Genomic DNA, 21,407 nt, shown 5'->3' on the forward strand with positions numbered 1-21,407 from the left:
ATTGCTTTAGAATTTTGAACTTTTTTCTTTATATTAATTGTTTATTTCTTCTCTTGGCAGTGGGACAGTAAAATGGACAGTGAAACCTAACTGGGAAGAAACGTGGGGACGAGGTCTGTTGAAGAGAGAAAAATAACTCACACGGCATTAAGGTTAATGTATTGCTATCCATATGTTGTTAGACTTTAAACAGCGTCAAAAAGTAATTGTCAGACTTCTTGGTTGAGCAGCGGTTTTAGAATTCAGTAGCTAATGTTGCCATTGGGAGAGTGTATGCTTCTGCTGGGCCCTTTGCTGGTTCTGTGCAGTGCTGGTTAGGTAGATGTTGATGACTGAGCCTGGACCTGGGTATTTTTCTGTAGTTTGAAATCCCCATCAATGCTACTGTTGTCTGCGTAGCTGCAGATGCTGAAGCTTCTTGTAACTGTCTTTCCAAGTTAGATGTGGAATAGACAAAGAAGGGGTGTTGGAATTATTAGGAGGGCTTTGGTAGTTTAAAAAAAAAAAAAAAAAGTAGGGGCCTGTTGTGGTGGATGGAAAGAAGGAATCACCAAAACCAAGTGTATGCAGTGTGTTGCTGATGTGATGCTGGGGCTCTGGAGGAGATGTAGAAGCTGGGTTTAGGGAAAATAAAGGAATGCAGAAGCTGGACAAGGAGAAACCTGAGAGGAAGTGGTAGGATATACAGTGCTCCTATTTCGTGCATGTTGTTTGAGTAATGTAGGGTATTTTTATATATCACTTGTGTAGGTATTCTCCCAACAGAAGGTAAGACTCAGGTAGAGCCTCCCCTACTTCCCACTTCCTAACACCCATGTTTCCTCATTATTAAAGAATACTTCCCCAGTATTATTTCTGTATTAAAACTAGTGGTTGGTTGATTGGTCTCTTCAGCATAAGCTTTTACCTAAAATGTAAGAAGAAAAATTCACCTGAATCCTCAGCAGCTTGAGGCAGTTCCTAAATTCTTCTGTGTGCTTTCCCAGTAAATATTTCAGAGAACTTGTGATGGCTGTGTTACTGTTACCACGGAGGTGTCATGATTTTAAAAATGCATTGTGCCAAATCACAGTAAAATTCTTCTCTGTACTTCTGCGTAGTTTGTACTTCCGCCCTGAATGGCTCCCTCCCCTGAGCTGGCAGCAAACCACCTTCCGTTCACCCAGACCGATACAAGCTTTAGGATGGGACAAAGTGCAGACAGGCCCTGCCTACTCATTTTCAAAGCAGATGAGTTCCTAAGTGGTGGCAGGAAGTGTGAGTGAAGGAGAGACACTACCACCCCTAAGTTTTGTAAGTCCTGTGACTAAATGTTTCATTCAATGGTAGAGTTGGTGGTATCATATTGTATTGCTTCTGCAAACCCAGAATGAAGCCTCCCATCACTGCTGTCACGTTGTGTGGTCTCTGCTCTTTTAGCCTTCAGTAGACATGATCATCTTCCATGCATACATCCTTTCCTTATGGAAGTTCACCTAATGTCTTGCCTTTTGCCATGTTTTCAGTAAGGGCTGTGAGCTGGTTTGAAAAGGGAAAGGTTTGTGCTTTTCAAATTGTTGCAGATTTCCTGTGCAGGGACACTAACAACTAGGAGGAAGGCTCTTTCCAAGCGTTTGTGGTAGGATGCCACCCAAAGCACGATGAGTAGGGAAGGTGACCTGTGCTGTAAAGCTGTTTGCTGCCTGGGAGCACAACACGGAGGTGGTTCAGCTGTTCTCGACTGCGAATGGATTTCTTCTCTGCTTGCTCCTGTGGTGATGTACGTGGTGTACAAACACGTCATGTTTGCTTGAGCAAGCAGCAGGTTTCAGTACATGTAGAAGGGTTGCTCTGAGTGCCAGAGTTGTTTACTGCATTTCTTTGAATGACACTAAAGAACTAAGAACTAAAAGGTGGAAACAGTTAAAATTAATTCACGTCTGATTCATCATCTGTATTGTTTTTCTTCAGGTTTCAAATAACCACAATTAAAGGTAATGAAATGGAGAGAGTGAGAATATGGAAGAACATCGGCAGCATATTCTCAAGGTAAAGGTATGTTACCTTGATGTCATATTCAAAGCCTTTGTTGACTTTCCAGGCAGAATGCTAGAGGTGACATTAACTTTTAAACCAGGACTGTATTTGCCTTTGTTTCACAGCTGAGGCAGAAGAAGCCATTCCACATTACGTAGTTGGGTGGAAAGGACAGTAACAGAAACCAGAAGACAACTTTTTTTCTCCTACTTTTCAATGTAAGAACAAGAAATTATATGCTGTCGCAACACTTCAGGCACTGAGGGTTTAGTTAATACCGTTGATAATTTAACAGGGCAGTACATACATTGCTGTAAATACATGAAGTAAATAAATGCTGTCTTTGGTTTTTCTAATTTGCTTCTGCAAAAATGTAGGAATCTCACTGGACATACCTGAAATTGAGGTGAAAACATTTCTGAACTATACTGTTTGTAGTTGTGTGTTAACTAGGATGTACAGAGATGAGTAAGTGAGAAAAGTGCATTGCTGCAAGCTGCATAAGAAATGTTAGGTCAGTCAGTTTCTGGTCAATGGAAGAGAGGCCTTGGATGAGACTACAGCAAATACCATGTATTTTTATAATAAAAATTAAAACTTTTGCTTTTTAAATAAGTCTGGTTTTAAAACCAGCTCCAAATGGCCGCTATCTTCTAGTCTAGCTCAGTTTTTTTTACAAGTATCTATTGCGTGATGTTATCTGGGAGTAAAGTATGTTCTTACAGCAATCAGGGCTGTAGCATGTGCAGTATAGGGAGGTTTTAAAATAGTTTTACAAGCCTTAGAGCAGCTGATCCTTGCTACACAATATTGACATTTGTCTTGCCTGGTTAGTGAACTAGGATTTTTAAAAATAGGCTGTTGGCCACTAGCATAGGGAACAATTAGGGTGTTTTCAATTTTGTCTTAATGCCAGGTGTATATGGGAGATGGTTCACTTGCTAATCACGGCATTTGTCATCAAATTACAATGCCCAACCAGTTCTGACTGTATTCAGAGCCTGTACTTTTTCCTGTCTTTTAAGGGCGTTTCCCGCTTTGCTTATGCTATTACATGGTCTTTAAGTCATACAGAGCTAAAGAAATGGTTTAATATTATTTGGTAGAAATGTTAGTAAATACACTGAAAAGAGTGTAAAGTATGTCCATTAATAGCTGATGCTTCTGCTGTTCACAGCTTCTTTCTTTGGACCTGTTTGCATAATGCTTCCAGCCAGTCGAGCCCAGCTACGATCATGGCAAAGACCACTGTAAGTAAGAAAGTTGATCTGTCTCTCTTTTTATTGGGATAACTGCACCAATCAGTATGATAGCATTAAAATAAAATTTTTAAAAAAGTCTATTTTTCTTTTGGTAGTTTGGGGTCTCCAAGGGTGGTAGGTCATCAGATAGTGTCAGTAAAATTATTTCTTGGGACAGAATACAGTACTCTGTCATCGGATCGTTAAACACACATTTATTTCTTAATTACACATAGCCTACAGGGTTCTTTCACCATTTAACGTTGTATATGATATATATTATTTGTAAACAGAAACAGAAATAGAAATAGTCTGCAGAAATAGTCTGTAAACAGAAACAGAAATAGTCTGCAGAAATAGAGCAAAGCAAGAACCCTGTGATTAACAGAGAGCCTAGCGCCTTCTGATGCCATGTAGTTTTACCTATGCTGCTTCTCTTAGTACTTTCCCGCTCACCAAATGCACTGTTTGCTTAGACAACTACTTAATTATTTATACCAAATCAGTTGAGAGAATTTCCATGGTCCTGCCTGGAGCAAAAAATTGTGAATAGTAAGTTAGTCTGATAGTAAAATTTATGAGCTATTTTCATACTAGGTTCTTCAATATAAAAATATACCATGTTCTCCATATCTTCAAAATAAATAGTTATGACTGGTTTGGGGGCTTGTAAAGGTTCAGCTGAAATACGTTAACTCTAATGTCAGTAATGTTATCAAATCAGCATCATCCCAAACTAACTATCTGCCAATTTAACAGGTATGTTTAAATTGTTGTATATCTGGAGCAAGTGCAATAATTTTCTTTTGTCTTAGTTTCCCAGAGGCAGATGTAAGATAAGTAAAGCTATTTCTGGGTTTTGCTTCATCTCGAAGAGGCAGCAATATAAAGTGATGATTGTTGAATCTGTCTGTATTGAAACCAGCCATTCAGTATGTGACTTAAATTTGTGTAAGGGGATAGAAGAACATGGATAATGCTATGAAGAGGAAACAGAAAAGGTTTCAGAGTTCTTCCCTTTGTTTCTTAGATTGCTGCGTGACTGAAGAACAGATGCAGATCCTAGTCCTGTCAAGAACAGTCTGCAACAGTGCAGCATACCCTTCTCTTCTGAGAGAAAAGTAAGTGCCTTTATATAAAACATATAGGAACGTTTGCACACACACGTTAGTGGCAGCTCATGGACACAGGTTCACGACAGTGCAGACAAGACTGTGTCTTCCATCGTCTTCATGCTTCCATGTTCTTCGTGTGTTCCCTGGCTTTCTTCTCACTATCGGACCAACCCTTTTACTGATGCAAAAATAGCAGAAAGTAAAGCAACTTCAGGTGGTTGTTGTGAACTCCTTTGAGCAGCTGTGCTGGCCAAGGCATTTCTTTCATTCCTGAAAGGAAAAAGCAGCTTGTTAGAAGATAATTCGCATACTTACAAAGCTGTCCTGGTATATAAAGCATGCATCATTTAATTACATATTTATTTTCTCTAATGCTCTGACTTTTTAAGCATCTCAAATGGCAGTGGGCCATTCCCCTTTAACAAACGCATATCAGTGCTTACAGCATCTAGTACTGGAAAGATGAAGTCTGTATCACTGCATGGAAACAGCTCTGTTCAGCAATTGACAGATGTCAGATCTGCTATGATTCACTGTCTTCAGTAAGCACAAAAACACAGAGAATGATTTGTGGTTGGTTGTTTTGTTGCTGTTGGTGATTTTTTTTTCTATTTATGAAAACAACCAAGAGCAGGAAATTATCAGATACCTGAATAGTAGATAATACAGAATTTCTACCTTAAAAGTTTTCTGTAAGATAACTTAGATCAAAATTACCAAAAAGATTCAAGTAAATTCACTTGAGTATCCTAAAGGATATTATTATTAATATACATTAATCATATATTAATAATTACTTGAAAGGCAGTACCACGTACATGCTACATTCGGTATAAAACTACACTATTCAGTACCTATCAGTCAGCATCACTATTAAGTAATGACTGCAGATACAAAGATGTGGCTGACAGAACATAAACACAGAAAAAATATTGGTGAATCTCCAAGGAAATTGGCACTTCTTAAACTGTATTTATCAAGTTTATCTTTAAACAAAGCAATTCTGTTCTAGGTGAGACTGGTGATAAGTAGCGATAAAGACCTTGGGAAACTTAAAATACAAACAGTTCTCATTTATTTAATGATACTGATCTCTTCAAATGCAGCATGCGCTCATTGTTTCCATTTTTATAATGGAAACTGTGACAAGTAAGCTAGGAAGGGATTTTAGCTTTTTCTTTATTACTGTTATTTATTATTTAATTCCTTCACATTTCGTTAGGATGAATTTTGGAGGTCAGTAATAAAATTCTGCTGTTTGTCAATGACCTTTTATTTTTAAATCCTACTCCAGTTAGCATCTCATGTATCCTCTTAGAACATGCCAGATGTTTTACCCTTAGTCTACTCAAGCTGCTCACATAATTGCCTTTTCTTGGTTGTGTCCTCCACAAAGCTGCTCTTAGATTTCTTTAAATGTGCTCCTCTCCTATACTCTATTCACATACAACTTCAGACTCCATTGTTCAGAACACATGCTGATCTTTCCTAAGACTTTACTTTTTTTCAGATTTGACACTATCCTGTGTGCTGTAACATAAATAGCTTCTGCAGTCCTACTTTCTCCTTTAACATTAAACCACTCCTTAAAAAGTCACCACTCTTTTGCATTTCCTGGATGAGTCACACTGCTCTGTCTCTGTAAGTTTCAGGAATATGGTGCTTAATATGTTCTAATAATAGTGCAGAGTAATTAATACTCGTGATTCAAAAGAACACCGTGCACCCAAAACACACTGCATGTGCACTTCACCTGAGAGCAGAATACTGAGGAAGTTCCAACTCCCCAGTACAGGCAGTGATGCCCAGAAGACTGCCTTATGCATGAGGGCAAAAGCTGTTGTTAGAACAACACTTATTTTGTTAAAGGTAATAATGTGCCAGAGGAAAGGACAGGTTGTTTTATACTCCACCTAGCAATTACTGCCTTCTCGAAATAGCCAGCACAGTTCCTTCACTTCAGTCAATAGCTTTGCTTTCTGCAGCCTGGTTAAATTAACCCTACTGCTTTCTCTCAGAAGTCAGTTTTGGCTAATATTTTCTCTGAAGTTAAATTAAATACTTAGGAATTTCAGGGACTGTACAGGCAATCTCTAGGTGAACTTACATGTTTCCATATTTCTCCAGTCCTCTCGATTACAATAGTTTGTGATTTATTGATGGGTGATGTAACCTTGTAGTCATCAGACAAAAGACCCAGAATAGGATACTGGTTCCTGTACCTGTATTAACGAGAGTTGCAAACCTATTAACTATAAAACTATCCAAGTCACTGACTGATTTTATCACATAATCCTGTCAATTAACAACCCCCAAATATTTTTACTAGTAACTAAAATGCTAATACTGTAATTTTAATGCCACTTTAACATGCTCATTTGCTATTACAATGGTTAGCATTGAACCCTCTGTAGGTTTTACTAGCTGAAGTTTTTTTGCCTTTAAGTTGAACAGACATCTGACATTAAGACATTTGCTGGAGGTCAGGACTTAGTTTATAGAAGCTACACAACGGAAAATCAAAAGGATGTATTTTTAAGAAAGGTGAATAAGGGTGAATAAGTACATTACTTCTTAGTGATGACAGCTGTTACACCAGGGGACTGACTGTTTGATAATCTCTCATGCTTGAGTCTGAAGAGGTCCTGAGAAAACCAACAATAAATATTCAAGTGAACTAATGTTTCCTCAGGTATTAGTTCACTAAATTCACAAAAAAATCTTGCAGAAATTCCTATCAAATATATAATACATAAATTAACTATAATATTATATAATACATAGTATAATATATTATAAATATATAGTAATAATTCTAACCCTGATGCCTGATCCAGATAGGTACAAGTGCCTTCTAGCTTCCAACTAGTGATAAGCAACTAGTTAAGTTGCTATGTTTGTAGTAAGCGGAGGCTTAAGCATAATATATTCTTAGACAAAAAATAAGCTATCCTGTTATACCTCTTGCTGTTGTTTAATGCAAGCGTCTTTCTCCTCCAGCATCGATGTCAATTCATGCAACTTTATTTGCAAGTCACTGTTGTTCCCTTCTCTTCTTGATATATCTTGCTGGAATTGGCATAACTGAGACTATAGAACATAGGTTAAGAAACAGTTAGGTGCTAGGTGCTCCTTGCAGGTGACCTTCCAGTATGCATCAAGAACTCTATTTTGTTCATCAAAACCGTCAACAGTAAGACTTGAATTAGTGTGATTTACAAAATGCTGTGGACATACGGGCACACAGGAAACACGGTCATTTTCAAATATAAACCTTGAACTTCACAATAAATTCAGAAAGCGATGATTGGGCTGAATTCTGACAGTATCAGTTTAACATGTGTATAAGTGGAACTGGATCCAGGGCAGTAAAATACTGCTATAATGCTTCAAGTGAGAGATGTCCTATGTGCAGTTTTGATCGGGATTTATCTTTATTTTCTGTTGGGTATCTTTTGGCAGTTTCTTACTTCATCGGGACAAAACGTCCCCTTAGGAGTTAATGAGATTAGCAGTATTTCTTAATTTCTACATCTAAAGAATTCTTATTTTTTAATGACACTTTAATGCATTTTAGAGCTATCACTAGTGCTGCATAAAGGAACTGCAGAGCCAAAAGGTAACTAAAAAGCATGTGATAGATTTTTTTCTGTTACCTAATCAAAAAATAATTTAAGAAATACATATTTTGTAAAAAAACTGATTACCTCCAGTCATACAAGGTGAGGAATACACATATGGCAAAAGTTAATCTACATACCCTAAGACTGCGGATCTCACGATCTTTATCCTCTCTCAAGTTATTGATCATCTCTACATAACGGCTGGAGAGTTCATCTGTGGTGGTCTGAAGTGTTGGATTAGAGCAGATCTACAGAAAAAAAGTATTTCACAAAGACAAAATTATCTTCTATCTTATAATTTTATTTTCTTAATTATCCGTGAATAACAGCTATTGAATACAGAACAAGTGAAGGTCTCATTACTACCTGTAGTCTGAGGCTCTGAATCTCCTGCTCCAAGGCACGCTTGCAGTATTCCAGTTCTTTCAACTGACAATCCTTCTCTCCCTCGCTGAGCCGTATAGAAAGGAGCTGTTCTTCCAGAGAGCGACACTTTGCAGTACTCTCTCTGAGTCCTTGCTGGAAAGCACAGAAGTGGAATGAATGCATGGTGTTCCTTAGGGATGTAACAGGCTCACACACACACAAATGTACACCAGGCTGTAATCACTGAGAATACTCACAAAGCCATCACACTGGCTAGTTTTTGGCTGACTGTAGAAATACTGAAACTACGTTCTTAGCTTTACCTGCTGCTGATGATTATTCTCTCGCAGAGATGTCAACATAGTTTCATATTCTTTTACTTGAGATTCTTTAAAAGCCAAATCCTTCTTCAGTAAGACATTGTCAGTTTCTAACTTCTGTAAGACAAAAGTGTGAACTGTCATTAGTTGCAATTTTTCAGTGAGCAGTCCTATGTATGTTCAAAGTGCAATATACTAAGTGATGTTTTAGTACTTAAAATTACCCAATTTTCTTTTAACTACATAGAGCTCACATTTGCTCATCATTGCAGTTCGCTGTGGCTTCATGCTGTGTGGTAAGCACTGTTATCTTGGACGCTGCTCTTTCAGTCTGTCCCAGAAAGACTTATTTGTAGTTATTAAACAGAAACCAAGAGAAAAATCCGAACCGAAGACCACTTCACTGCACAGACTCCAGCTTTCCTATGGAGCAGGGAGTACCCCTTAGACAGGAATGGAACCAAGGTCTCCTGCTTCCTGGCAGAATGCTATTTAAGTAAGCACTTGGCATATGTGCCCTGTCCATGTCACAAGTAAAACCACAGTTCCAGTACATCTCCACCAAATAGACATGCATAGATTGTGTATGCCAATTCAGAGCTCTAAGTCTAAGTCCACTCAAAAGGGCCTTTTCTGCCTTTGAAATTGTTTGGTTATTTAGGCTTCAACAAACTGAACACCTAAAAACCACTTCTAGGAAGAAATCCAATCTCGTGTGCTGGTCAGCTCTCGCAAGGCCAATAAACCATCCATTTCTGTTAAAGCACCTGAAGTCTGGACTTCCAAGTTAAACTTCATCAGAAAGGACTTCTTACTGACAGGTAGCAACAAACGGACGAGGCCCAGGAAATGGAAAAATAGCAACTTACCCCCAGGTCATCCTGTAAGTGGCAAAGCTCTTCACGTAAATTTTTGAAAGTGGAAAGCACAAGTCTCAAAGATTTATCAGATGTTACTCTCATCTAGGAAAGGAAAAAAAAAAGCAAAAAAAAAGCAAAGAATATATTATTCTGATTAATTAGTGAGCTTTGTTTACCTTATGCTTAGCTATGTGTGAAAGAACAGAACTGCTATACAGCTGAAAATAACTCCTGGCAGTACTGTGCATGTCATTCTTGATGATTTCTACAAAGAGACACATTTTCAAGTACTTTGTTCTGCAGACAACAGAATCTCTGAATGATTGCCTTGTAACACACAGGACAACATTTTTTAAAAAATGCGTGAACAAGAGAGTAAATGAAAATTGCATTTACACACCAATAAAGATAAAAATAAATGCATTAATATTGCATAATCATTTTTTGAGAGCTTTCTGAGTTATACTGATAGGGTAACCACCCCACCTGGAATGCCACAGAGGAAGGAGTCATCATTGAGACCTGACAAAGCCCCCTTTCAGCCCAAGTGCAAGAGAATTTATTAAACAACAACAAGCAAAAGTGCCACACAACCAGTTCTTCACTTTAAGAGTTCCCTAAGATTTAAGGAGTCAACTGAATGAGAAAGAAAGGCAATAGTGCACAACAGCCTAACACTCATCTCTTTTTTTTTTTTTAATACACACTAACAATTGTGTATGGATTCATGGGAAATGACAAAATGTTGAATTTCGTGATGCATTTCCAATATTCAAAAGAAAAAAATGACTTTGAAAGAAAACACAGAAGAATTCCTCTTTTTTTTTTTGACTCATATAGATAGGCTGAACATTCTTTGCAAAAGAATTTTGCAAATGTTACTTTTTGAAAACAATGAAATTCTGTCCCTCTTCCTCCAATACTCTCAACTCTATGAAAGAAATTTGTTGATCATTCAAATCTAAGAAAACTATTAAGCCCCTGTCACATTTGTCATTTCTACTGGTAACATATTGAGACTGAGGCCTCACAAAATAACATTTCTAGCATTTTTTGTAATTAAAGTGGAATTTCAGTTCTTTCAGTTGCTGACAAACATGTTTCACCAAAAGACATTTTGTGTACTTTTAAAGCATTTTTATAAGAATGTAAAACTAGATAGACGTAGAGAAAATGGAAGATACATGTTTCAGTTCTTTCACAAAGGGCATGGTGTTCTAATGAGATCATGAAATATTTTGCTGTCAGTGTCCTTCATTCTAAAAGAATCACAAAATAATCAAGGTTGGAAGAGCCGTGAGAGGTCACCCTGTCCAACCTCATGCTTAAAAACCAGGATGAGCTGTGAAGTCAGAGCAGGTTGCTCACTCACACGTTTTCTTTACCAGGAGGTGTTCTGCAACCCTCAGATGGGATCACCTGAGCCCTACCCCATGGAGACCAGATCAGTGCAGGCTGCTTTGGATCCTGTTCTACCTACAGGTCAAGTCCACCATTTGGGAGCCAACCCTGGGATTCACACACTAGCTACTGCTATTCACAATAGCACTGTTTTTAATGTTTTATCAAAGGAAGGGGTCTTCCAAGCACTTCCTAAAGAAGTCAGTGGTTTTTGTAAAAAAACATGTTACGGAGACTGTTAGAATGTTAGGAAGCAACGCAATGCATAACCATTATCAGAAGCTGACATTCTTGTTGGATTGCCTTGCAGCCAAACCTACGTGGCTGTTGATTGAAAAAGCAGGTAGAGATGGTTAAGTGGCTAAAGAATATGATGAGACAGAACACAAAAGCCATTTATAGATGGAGCCAAACCAGAAATGGTTTATGTTTTGTTACTGGATGTTTTAAGCATGCCACAGAGATACTGCTCTGGTACAGCTGTTTAACCAGACCATTTGTAAAAGGTGAGACCTCAGTTATAAGCAGTGTATGTAATAAGCAGTAATCAATACTCAATTCAACATTCAGTAAAACGCCTACTATGCACTTTTAGCTTTTAATATAAAGCATTAATATACAACACAAACAAATAAAAAGATGAAAAATCAGTGTTCTCCTACAATTAATGTCAAAAGCCAAAATGGTTTCCAGTGGAACTGGAAGAAAGCTGCAGTAAAGCTGGGTTTAAAATACACAAATAATCTGTGGAGTGAACTGCCACAACATGTCACTTGAAGCCACCTGTATGCTTCCGTACCCTTCACGTAGAATAAATGGAGTAAGCAGAATATAGAGCAATTTATGTTTTGTACCAATTCCCAGGTATGTGTTGAGCCAACTTCTACTGTTTGGAGTTACTACAGGCTTCCATACATCCCCCTCCATGCTATGTACATACCTGGAGGAGATAACGAATCTGCTGCTTTGTTGCCTCAGACAGTCCTTTGGGAATTAAATCTTCTACATCTTCAGTCTAAGCAAAGGAAGGAAGGAGGAAACATCTTATTAAGAATTTTGCCTGGTTGATCATAATGTGGTTTCTTCATTAATTACATAGCTCTCCTATGAAAAACATGTTTAGTGCAAGGCAAATCAGAAGGAAAATAGATCAAAGTATATCCAAAAATGTTCAAAAGCCTTATATGTGGCATATAGAAACTGAGATGAAATGATAAACGAAGCATATATTCAAATATGCATAAAGCTTAACATTTCTTTTAAACGCAGCATTCAAAACAATTCCCTCTCAAGAAATAGCAATTAACACTAAAACAGAACTCCCAGCAGTTAATGATTATGAGCAAACCTCATTTTTCTAAATAATGAATAGACTGTCAATAAATAAATGACCAACACGTGACAGGAGATACTGCCAGTGATTAAGCGGCATTGCTTCATGCAATTAAATCCTAGACAAATATTACTACCATATAAATAATGACTTCAAAAATAACAAATGTTGGTCCCAGTGAATGCGTCATGGCTGGATTCCCAAAAGAGAGCTGTCTGTAAATCTAAGAAGTGTTCTGTCAACTTTACTTCCCCTCACTTCTGTGAGAGGCGGCGTTCTTCCCTTCTCGCAGTGCCCGGCAGTGTACGTTGCTGAACAAACGCTTTGTTGGCAAGAGTGAAAGATCCTACACACAAAGCGCCCAGTGAAAACGGTGTATGTGTGTAAGTTTGGGCTACAATGAAACCACCACTGGCATAACAGGAACGACTTTTAAAATTTCACTCTGATGCTGGAATGCAAATTGTTCAACTTCCCTTCTTTTGGTATTAGCACATTTGCAAATACATAGCTCGCAGTAGGCTGCAGGCTCTGAATGTTACTAACAAGCAGAAGTTGTTAGCTAACAGACCAGTATCCTTCAGCTAAACTGGCTTGGCTTAATTTGTTCCAAGATTCACACCACTCTTATTAAAACTAACTTTTAGGGAACAGCTTTGTAGGAGCATCCATGATGCTTACCTGACTCGTAAATTCAACGTCATGGTTCCTGTGAAACAGACAAAATGCAGGGACTGATTAACAGAAAACCTGACAACTCCAAGTTCATGATCACACTGACAATTACAAGAGGATTAGCTTTAAAATATGGAACGTGGAAGGTTCATCCTCAGAATAAGAGTCGTTACCTTCCTTTTAAGCTGATAGGTAACGTGTTGTTCAATGGGATTCCAGGGACAAGTAGCTGAGGAGACCAAAATACTACTGACAGTAGTGCAGTCAGCGCAGGCCGTTTCTTTGGGCAGTTACCTCAATTATGGCTGGTTAACCCAATTACATTCTTTATTGCCTTGGGTAATGTCTTTGCCCAGAACTACGCTGCAGTGTATTGACACACCTGAATGTTTATTTAGCAGTGGCAGGGGTTCTGTGATGTTTAAATTTCACTCTTCCCATGCTTAAGCTTATTTCAGTGAACTCTGAAAGCACGATGTGAGAGCAAGAGGGAACAACGAAGTAATGGTGATAGTGCGGGAAGGGTAAGAACACTAGAAAGACTCAAAAAGAAAAAAAAACAAAAACATTTGCAAACAGTATTGTGCTCTTAACCGTGCACTGCTAGGATTTCTGGAACACCGAACTGACATAGCAGACTTAAGGCCAATACCTTCCTCCTATCTTTTCCACATGCTGTAGTAAACAACTGTACAGGTCATTGGTCTTGCGGTTCAGTTCGGCAAGGAGCTCGCCAAAGTAGCGGCAGTCCAGCTGGTCATTATTCTCCTGAGAGCAATTCACCTAACAGAAGATAAGCAACAAGATCATAATTGAGTTCCATTCTTCAGGTTGAAAGCTGAACATGAAAATGCTGCAAGTATGATGGATTTGTTTTTATTTGCTCTTACTAATTCGCAGTTTGTTTACACTGTTCTTTTCCTGGGTATGGAGTCTTCTGTGTCTTCTGTTTTTCAGAAAATGATACAGAAATAAATGACTTTCCATACAGCAAAAAGCAATAGGCAAAGTAGTATCCGTTACAGTAATATCATCATCATTCTAACATGGAAAGTGTAGATAATTAGGAAATCTTTCACGTTCTTTAATGTTTCCATAGCTGTAGTGGGTAAAACACACATGGACAGCACCCAGATAATCCCAGGTGGGTGCAGGATTCCCCACTGCAAAAACGGTAATTGCATTTCCACATTCTCACTGCCTTTGCATACATACATGTGCCGGAGTATTTCTGATGGATGAGTTGAGAAGCTCTGACATAACCCACCTCCTTTTTTTTTTTTAAGACCAACAAAACGTACAGGCACCTCCCAGCAAGGACCAAATGTTTCCGTATGTGAATAACAAAAGTAAAAACAGCAGCCCAAGCTGAGTTTACCTAAGTTTGCTTTGTTTTGTTTTTTATGAGAGTCTCTGGCTATGAAAGATTCCACATACGTCCAGTACTGAAGACACTCAGTACATTATCACCACGTATATATGGAATGGATGCACAGGAAGGGACTGCTACATTCCCACCCCCAACCAGAATGGTAGTACACACGTATAGTTGTCCTCTGGCAGCTTGTAGAAACTCCAGAATGTGCGGACTATTCTAAAAGAAGCTAGTGTTGCGCTTCCAGTGAAGCTATGTCAAGTAATTGTACATCAGGTTGAAATCTATTTCAAATCCTTACTGATCAATTGAGAAGGAAAGGAATGCTGCATTGACCTATGTCCACTTTATAAAGCAGTGTAAGCTTTTACCAAAACTAGAAGTATGAGTCTTGTATTACACGGCCTTTGCTGTACAGAGTGACAGATGAAACCTGACTGAATCAATGGGTAGCACTCCCAGATACAGAAAAACAAAACGAACAGAAAACCCCCACAACACAATGAAACAGCCAGACTTGGCAGATTAAAATTACAGTAGAATGATGATCAGTCAGTACGCTTAAACACAGGTCTACACCAACAAGAAATACAACTGGAAATACATTTTTTTTCTTAACAGCATGTGACAAAGTCTCAGACAATTCTAAACCATGCAGCCCAAGCATGCAAAGTTACCAGCAACAGATGCACTTTGCTGTTTATACTTACAGTGGGGGTGTGGTGCTTAAATACCATACTACGATTTTGAACAAGGTTTGACTTTTGAGACCAGGGATCAGTAATTTTATCTGTCTGTAAAGTTTTATACTCCACATAGAAAAATGTACTGTAAACAGTAAAACATTAAAGGATTCTTACCGGTTCACACGTCTGAACTGTTACCCTCCTCACTGTATTTCCTCTGCAGTCATCGGTCACAGAAACTGGGATTATTTCACAAGGGCTGCTGGTCTGTGTCTGTTGGCACTGGTAAGTGACTTGGGACTGCTCAGACGGCTGGCAGGGCTGGATAACATGGCACTGATTGGATTGCTGGGGAATCTGACACTGGTGGGAAAATTGATACTGTTTCTCCTAAGACAGAAATGTATTTTTTAAGCTTCTGAACACAATGAGATGGAAGCATCATATGAATACATAAATGAAAGAAATATGTTTTTGCATGGAAAGACTGATGACAGTTTTAAATATCTTTTAATAATTTGAATAAAATTGTTTTCGTAGTTGAATACAAGTTTGTCTCATACTGTCACACTTCAACACTGTAATTCACCAACTCCTCAAATCTAGCAGCTGCAAATGAACACACAGAAGACACACTTTTCCTAATTGAGCTGTTTCATTATATTGTTCCACTTAACATACTCACTGAGGCAATAGGACCTCCATTATTTAATTTCAAACAACTATATCCTGTTCTCTTAAGTATTTTAGAGATTAAAGAGCTCCAGTTGAACTCCTTACTGAGTTTTGTTACGTAAATTAAAAAAAATAATAATACAGGAAATGGCTGAAGACATTTTCCTCTATAAATGCTTTCAGCAATTCCACGTTAAGTGTGTACCATGTATCAGGGGCACATACATCTTGGTTTTATAATTCAAGAAAAGTGCTGTTGACAAAACCACCCACCAAAACAACAAACTATAAGCTAGTTTATGTTCCAGTCTTTGAGAATGTGTGCTGTCTCAATTTCCTTTTGCAGTAGGTAATATAAACAACCAACTTACTTGGTGGGGATTTAACAGCTCGTATTTTCTTATTGTCTTTTCATAGATGACATTATTTCCAGGGCAGAAATTCCCCCCTCTAAGAAATGGGGATAACGGCTCCTGTAACACATTTTAATAAAACCATTCATAAGTGTCACACAGTGAATTCAGAGTTAGCATAATTTGGACTAAAAATGAGGATGAATATTTGTAACGTGAAGATGCATGCACTTTGAGAGAGTTTTCTGAGTTACCCACATTTGATCGTGCATTCATTTCATCTTAAACCCAGAATTATTTATTTTGCAATATCCATGCAACATGCTTACAGATTCTCATCTTGCATCTCTATTTCCCTTCACCCCCCGTGGTGTGATGCCAAGTGTACCATTTTCTCACAACTACAGAATCCTGCCAGGCAGGAGAAAACAAGCAGGCTGTATAACAAAGGTGGACATTATGCCATGTCAGCTAGAGCTCATCAGGCTATGAAACTTGTTTGTCTTAGTTCACGCAAGCAGTTTACCTACCTGCTCAGGATTCTCTATAATAATCCTTCGAACGGTGCCCTGCAAGGAAGAAAAGTGAAGATTCAGTGATTACTGTACTTTAAAACCTTTTGTGCTCAGAATTCAGGCTTACATACATTTCCAAATTAGTCTGACTATTGTAATCATCTATAAATGTATTGAGAGCCATTGGCTGAAATCACTGAGAAGTGTTAAAGCCACGACCTTTCCACCCAAAAGGAAATAACCGATACGCAGTGTGGCAGCACACAATCTGGACTCTCAGTAAGAAGAGTCTGTTTTTCCTCAGTCACCTATTTATAAGTCGGAGGAGATGAGTCCTTACTGTCTGTCTGTAAGTGCCAACAGACCAGGACACAAAGCTAGCACCCGACAGGATCTTCACAGATCGGGTGTCCCACAAAACAGTCTTTTACCTGCAGCCTTTCATCTTAAGGTCAGCTGGTGTAAAGTGATTTACATCTAAAACACTTCTTGTTTCACCAGGGAAAATTTCTATTTTGCTTAAAAGCCAAAATAAGGGGACATGGGAACTGCCGACAAACCAAACCAGGTAACTACCCAATGTACCAACCTGCAGCAATTATTTCAAAAAGCGGTACAAAACTCCGTATTACTCATTCTTGAAGGAAAAAATACACTTTTTTTGAATTGCAAAAATCCACAAATTACAGGAGTTTTGCTACTGTTCAAATGCAGATTCTTTCACTCCTCCCCTCGCCCCTCACTGTCTACAAGCAATTCAAGCAACCATAGGCAGTTTTCCATTTTGTGGACCAACAACAGTTGTTACATCGCACGCACGTTGCTTGAAGCCTCCATGCCCAGCTTGTTATCCAAGTAAGCACAATTCCCACTGAATCTCATCTAAGGATTAGGCAATTTGTTAGTTTACAACATACTACTTAATCCTCCTTACAGTGCAAGCCTTACATTTTCCTAACAAATCATTTACCCCTTTAACCTGTGGGCTTGGAAAGTTTATATTGCTGTAGTTAAGCCTCAGAGACGTTCTTAACTGGGTAAGAGCAACTCCGAAGTAGGTCAAATTTCCAGCTGTGAAGTGTTGCACAAGTTTAGGAAGCCTGAAGCAGTTTTCCAAATCTCCCAAGAGTGAATCATAACAGCACCATGGAGGAGAAATCAAAGTAGAGAAGCAACTGCTTCAGCATCAACCACAGTAATTAAGAAATCTCAAAATGATAACTGCTGCAGAAAACTTTGAAAGCTGCTTGTTCGTCCTCCCACACCCCATGGGTCCTTCAGGGCTCAGTTAGGAGGGAACCCCCGCAGCCAGCAGGGCTCTGTACCAGGACCTAGCTCTGAGAGGAGCCAGCCTGCAAGTAGGGAACATAAAGCCCGGTTTCTACGTCACTGACACCTACACAGTGCGAGCTGACAAGTGAAATACCGAAACAAGGAACGCACGCTGCTATTCCATGCACACAAGTTAGCCAGAACGCTCCCTTGGAGCAAGGCAACTGAGGGTTTCAGTGTGCCTGGCAGGACCAACCCCACGTCCAGTACAAGTGACAGGACAGATTTCTTCTTTTTCAGCACTGACTGCTATGGCGTGGCACATTAAAGCCAGGTGCGCATCATCCACAAAATTAAGAGGAACATTTTCAATGCACTAAAAAGTTGTATGAACACACCTGATCTCAATAACGCTGCCACAGGCCTTTGGAGCACGCAGCTCACGCTACACCTCGGGAAGGACAGCTGGTGACATTGGTTTATGGAGTTACCCGTGCGTTCTCAGAGGAACGCAGAAAAGAGAAGATGGAGAATTTTAGGTTATAATGCGCTTTCAGAGGGATCAGTAGGATGGTGTAAGTCACATGCAGGATTACACCGGAACCCCTGAACGTTTCCGTTCAAATCAAGCTACGCTGCCGCGCAAGAATCCCGAGCCTGCCCGTTCCCGAAGCCCGGCGGTGCCGCCGCTCCCCACCACCCCTCAGCAGCCCCTCAGCGGCTGGGGCCGGGCCGCGGGAGGCTGCCGGGGGGGCGGGGCGGGGCGGCAGGGCCGGGGCTTGTGGGGACGTGACCGGCGGCTCTGGGCCCGCGTTGTACGGGAACTCCTAAAGGCAGAAAAATAAACTCCCAAAGGCGGGCTCTCTCATAATGATTTTTGTTGGCTTTTTTAACATACGATTATAAATGTGTAAAGTTAGTGTTCTGTAGGTTTATCCAGTCGTTGTGTGCAAATTTTAGGAAAAACAATCACTACACTTTTATTTCAACAATTCCCTTTAGCTCCAGACAAACTAGTGATTAAGGTGCAAATTTCATTAACATCAAACCTTTTATCTGTAACATACTGCCCTGTCAATTACAAGCCATCCAGCCACAGGATCAGGAAATACGCAGGCTCCGCCTGGAGAGCGGGGGGCACCCCACAGCCGGGGGGGTCTGACCCCAAAATTCACAGCGGAGGCGAGCCCCTGGCACTCACAGCACAGGGCCTGGCCACGAGCAGCTCTTACAGGGCTTCCCCTGAGCAGACACCTCACAGAGGCTTTCAGGATTTTAACCCACACTGAAACCAGACATCTCGTGCATACCATTTCCTGCCTTATTTTTCATGGCCATGGTAAGAGTGTTCACGTGTGTAAATCACAGAGAGAATTTATTCTAAGCAATATTCGTCATTTGGTTCTGGCAGGTGAGGTGCCTTCAGTCCCTCCGTATGAAACCTGCCTGGGAGTAGCATTTGGCTTCTACACCAAGAATAAAACAGTTATATATATATATATATATATATATATATATAAAAAAAAAAAGGAAATAAAATTGAATCCTGAACAATTTGCAACCACAACATGTACAATCACACATAGGTGATCTTGGAGGTCTCTTCCAATCTAGATGATTCTGTGATACTATACACACACACCACTATCACGTTTTTCCTCCCTCTAGTTTATTAAAAATGTACATGAACACAACAGAAAACACCAACCATAAGACTTAATGGTATCAGTGTTCTAATAGTGATGAACGCATTCATTATCATTAATCTATAAAAGCTCTGCAGGGGTAAATTGAATATTGCTTGAAGAAAGCCCTTTGCCTTTTCAACAGTAATAAGCTTGAACCACAGCTCCAGGCTGCCACTAACTGATAATTCATGCTCAGGTGAAACATCTCTGTGAGTCAGACATCATTCCAGTGCTTCATTTACGCAGCCATACGGCTATTTCTCACGAAGAGCACTGCCCTTCTCCTGGCAGCTCCCTGGTGGGTCCCCAGAATGCCTGTCGGGCCGCTCCTCCCTGCGCTCCTCTGACCGCTCCCATTCAACGCCAAGCAGGCAACTCCTGCCAACTCCCCGCTGACTTCCCTATCTGCTACCCTCTTCTTCCTGAAAAACCTCCTAATAACGTTTATTAACCACCTTCACCATCCACCACTAAAATTGCAACCCACACAAAACCTGATTTAAACTATGCTCTCTTTTGTCTTTAAAGCCTTTTGTCAGAAGCCACCCTATCCTCCAGAGCAAGGCAGCCTTTAAAATAGGCAAAGCGGCTTTGGAAGAGGATCAGGTTTCGTATTTGCCTTAATCCCTGTTCTTTTTCATAGTCAAATGTTTTTATACCACAGGAAAGAAAGTTAAATAAGAGTTGAAGAACTTGAAAAAAATATACATTCCTGTATTTAATATGTCAGTCCTGCTTCTATTGATATTAATGACAGGTTGATGGATGAGACAAAAAATGGTGTAAGAACAAATTCTGATCTCCTTTTCTGTTCTTACATAGTCAAAGCTGTTCTCAACTTATTGATCTCTACTTTTAAGATATTACTCATATCTGTTAAACTATTAAATTCCAGCAACAGCTCCAAGCTGTACCTTCCCTGAACGCACACACCACAGCAGACCGGCTGAACTACTTTGAGAAGACCTTTACACCAACACTGAACGGGGACCGTGACCTCTCTACCTGCCCAGCTTCACGGCCATTCGCAGTACTCCTGAACCTGCTGTCGCTAACAAGGAAGCACACCGTGAGATAACACAGGAGCAACAAGCGTGCTGAAAAATGTGCCCGCGTAGCTCATGCCGATGGACGGGAGCAAACCTGGAGCTACCGCAGCAGAAGCACAAGGCTCCCCATTGGCTTCGAGTTTTACAGTGCTGTTGGCAAAATGGGGAAAATGTTTCAAGAGACTAAGATGTTTAGAAGTTTTAAAAAAAGTAAACTGGGGTTGTCAAAAGGGACCCAATGCAGGACTGCTGGATTTACTCAAAATCAAACGAAAAGGGGACTTCATCGGGGAATTTACGAGTGGCGGGTGAGGACCAGCCACTGGACGGCAGCCGGGTGCCCGGAGCAGCACCTGCGGCCTGGCGCCTCTCCCTCTCGGCTCCTGGGCCTCGGCCCGGGCCGGCGGCTGCGGATCGGCCGTGCCGTGCCGTGCCGTGCCCTCTCTCCGGGGCCGGCCGTGCCCCGGCGCCCTCGGGGCGCTGCCGTGAGGGAAGTAGCCGGGGGCGATCGCGAGGCGCCCGCGGGGGGCTGCGGCTCCGGCCCCGCCGCCTCCCCGCCCCGCCGAGCCCGGCCGGGCCGTACCTGTGGCGGCGTCTCGCAGGCGGGGGGCAGCGGCTGGCAGCTGTGCGGGCACTCCAGCGGCGAGGCAGCGCGGGACGAGCAGGAGGCGCTGGCCCGGCGGCAGCCGGGGCCGTAGGTCCGCACGCGGTCCAGCGCGGGGCCGCCGTCGTGGCGCTGGTACGGCGCCGGCTCGAAGCAGGGCAGCGGTCGCGGCGGCTCGGGGCAGGCCGGCGGCTCCCGGCACGGCGGCGGCGGCTCCGGGCAGGGCGGCGGCGGCTCCCG

General features: G+C 40.7%; 1 protein-coding gene and 2 long non-coding RNA genes across 3 annotated transcripts in view; 2 read left to right on the forward strand and 1 right to left on the reverse strand.

Annotated features, from left to right (window-relative positions):
* Positions 1 to 158: 158 nt before the first annotated feature.
* LOC118165543 lies at positions 159 to 13,084 on the forward strand. Its single transcript, XR_004750099.1, has 3 exons — positions 159 to 1,293; positions 1,951 to 3,266; positions 4,288 to 13,084. It is a non-coding gene; the product is annotated as an uncharacterized LOC118165543 (long non-coding RNA).
* POF1B (POF1B actin binding protein) overlaps positions 3,948 to 21,407 on the reverse strand; it is an 18,040-nt gene continuing 580 nt past the window's right edge. The window contains exons 2-16 of the mRNA XM_035323621.1: positions 21,147 to 21,407; positions 16,570 to 16,608; positions 16,058 to 16,159; positions 15,186 to 15,401; positions 13,603 to 13,733; positions 12,957 to 12,984; positions 11,883 to 11,957; positions 9,551 to 9,643; positions 8,685 to 8,798; positions 8,362 to 8,514; positions 8,133 to 8,243; positions 7,334 to 7,462; positions 6,944 to 7,017; positions 6,480 to 6,594; positions 3,948 to 4,642 (exon numbers count right to left, since the gene is read on the reverse strand). The exon at positions 21,147 to 21,407 is cut by the window's right edge and continues 21 nt beyond it. Of these exons, the coding sequence (XP_035179512.1) occupies positions 4,637 to 4,642; positions 6,480 to 6,594; positions 6,944 to 7,017; positions 7,334 to 7,462; positions 8,133 to 8,243; positions 8,362 to 8,514; positions 8,685 to 8,798; positions 9,551 to 9,643; positions 11,883 to 11,957; positions 12,957 to 12,984; positions 13,603 to 13,733; positions 15,186 to 15,401; positions 16,058 to 16,159; positions 16,570 to 16,608; positions 21,147 to 21,407 (1,647 nt within the window). The 3' untranslated portion in view covers positions 3,948 to 4,636. The remainder of the gene's footprint in view (positions 4,643 to 6,479; positions 6,595 to 6,943; positions 7,018 to 7,333; positions 7,463 to 8,132; positions 8,244 to 8,361; positions 8,515 to 8,684; positions 8,799 to 9,550; positions 9,644 to 11,882; positions 11,958 to 12,956; positions 12,985 to 13,602; positions 13,734 to 15,185; positions 15,402 to 16,057; positions 16,160 to 16,569; positions 16,609 to 21,146) is intronic.
* Positions 13,670 to 15,556, forward strand: LOC118165544. The gene is made up of 2 exons (XR_004750100.1): positions 13,670 to 13,809; positions 15,235 to 15,556. It is a non-coding gene; the product is annotated as an uncharacterized LOC118165544 (long non-coding RNA).

The sequence above is a fragment of the Oxyura jamaicensis genome, chromosome 4 (assembly GCF_011077185.1).
Source record: "Oxyura jamaicensis isolate SHBP4307 breed ruddy duck chromosome 4, BPBGC_Ojam_1.0, whole genome shotgun sequence".
Taxonomy (NCBI): Eukaryota; Metazoa; Chordata; class Aves; order Anseriformes; family Anatidae; genus Oxyura; species Oxyura jamaicensis.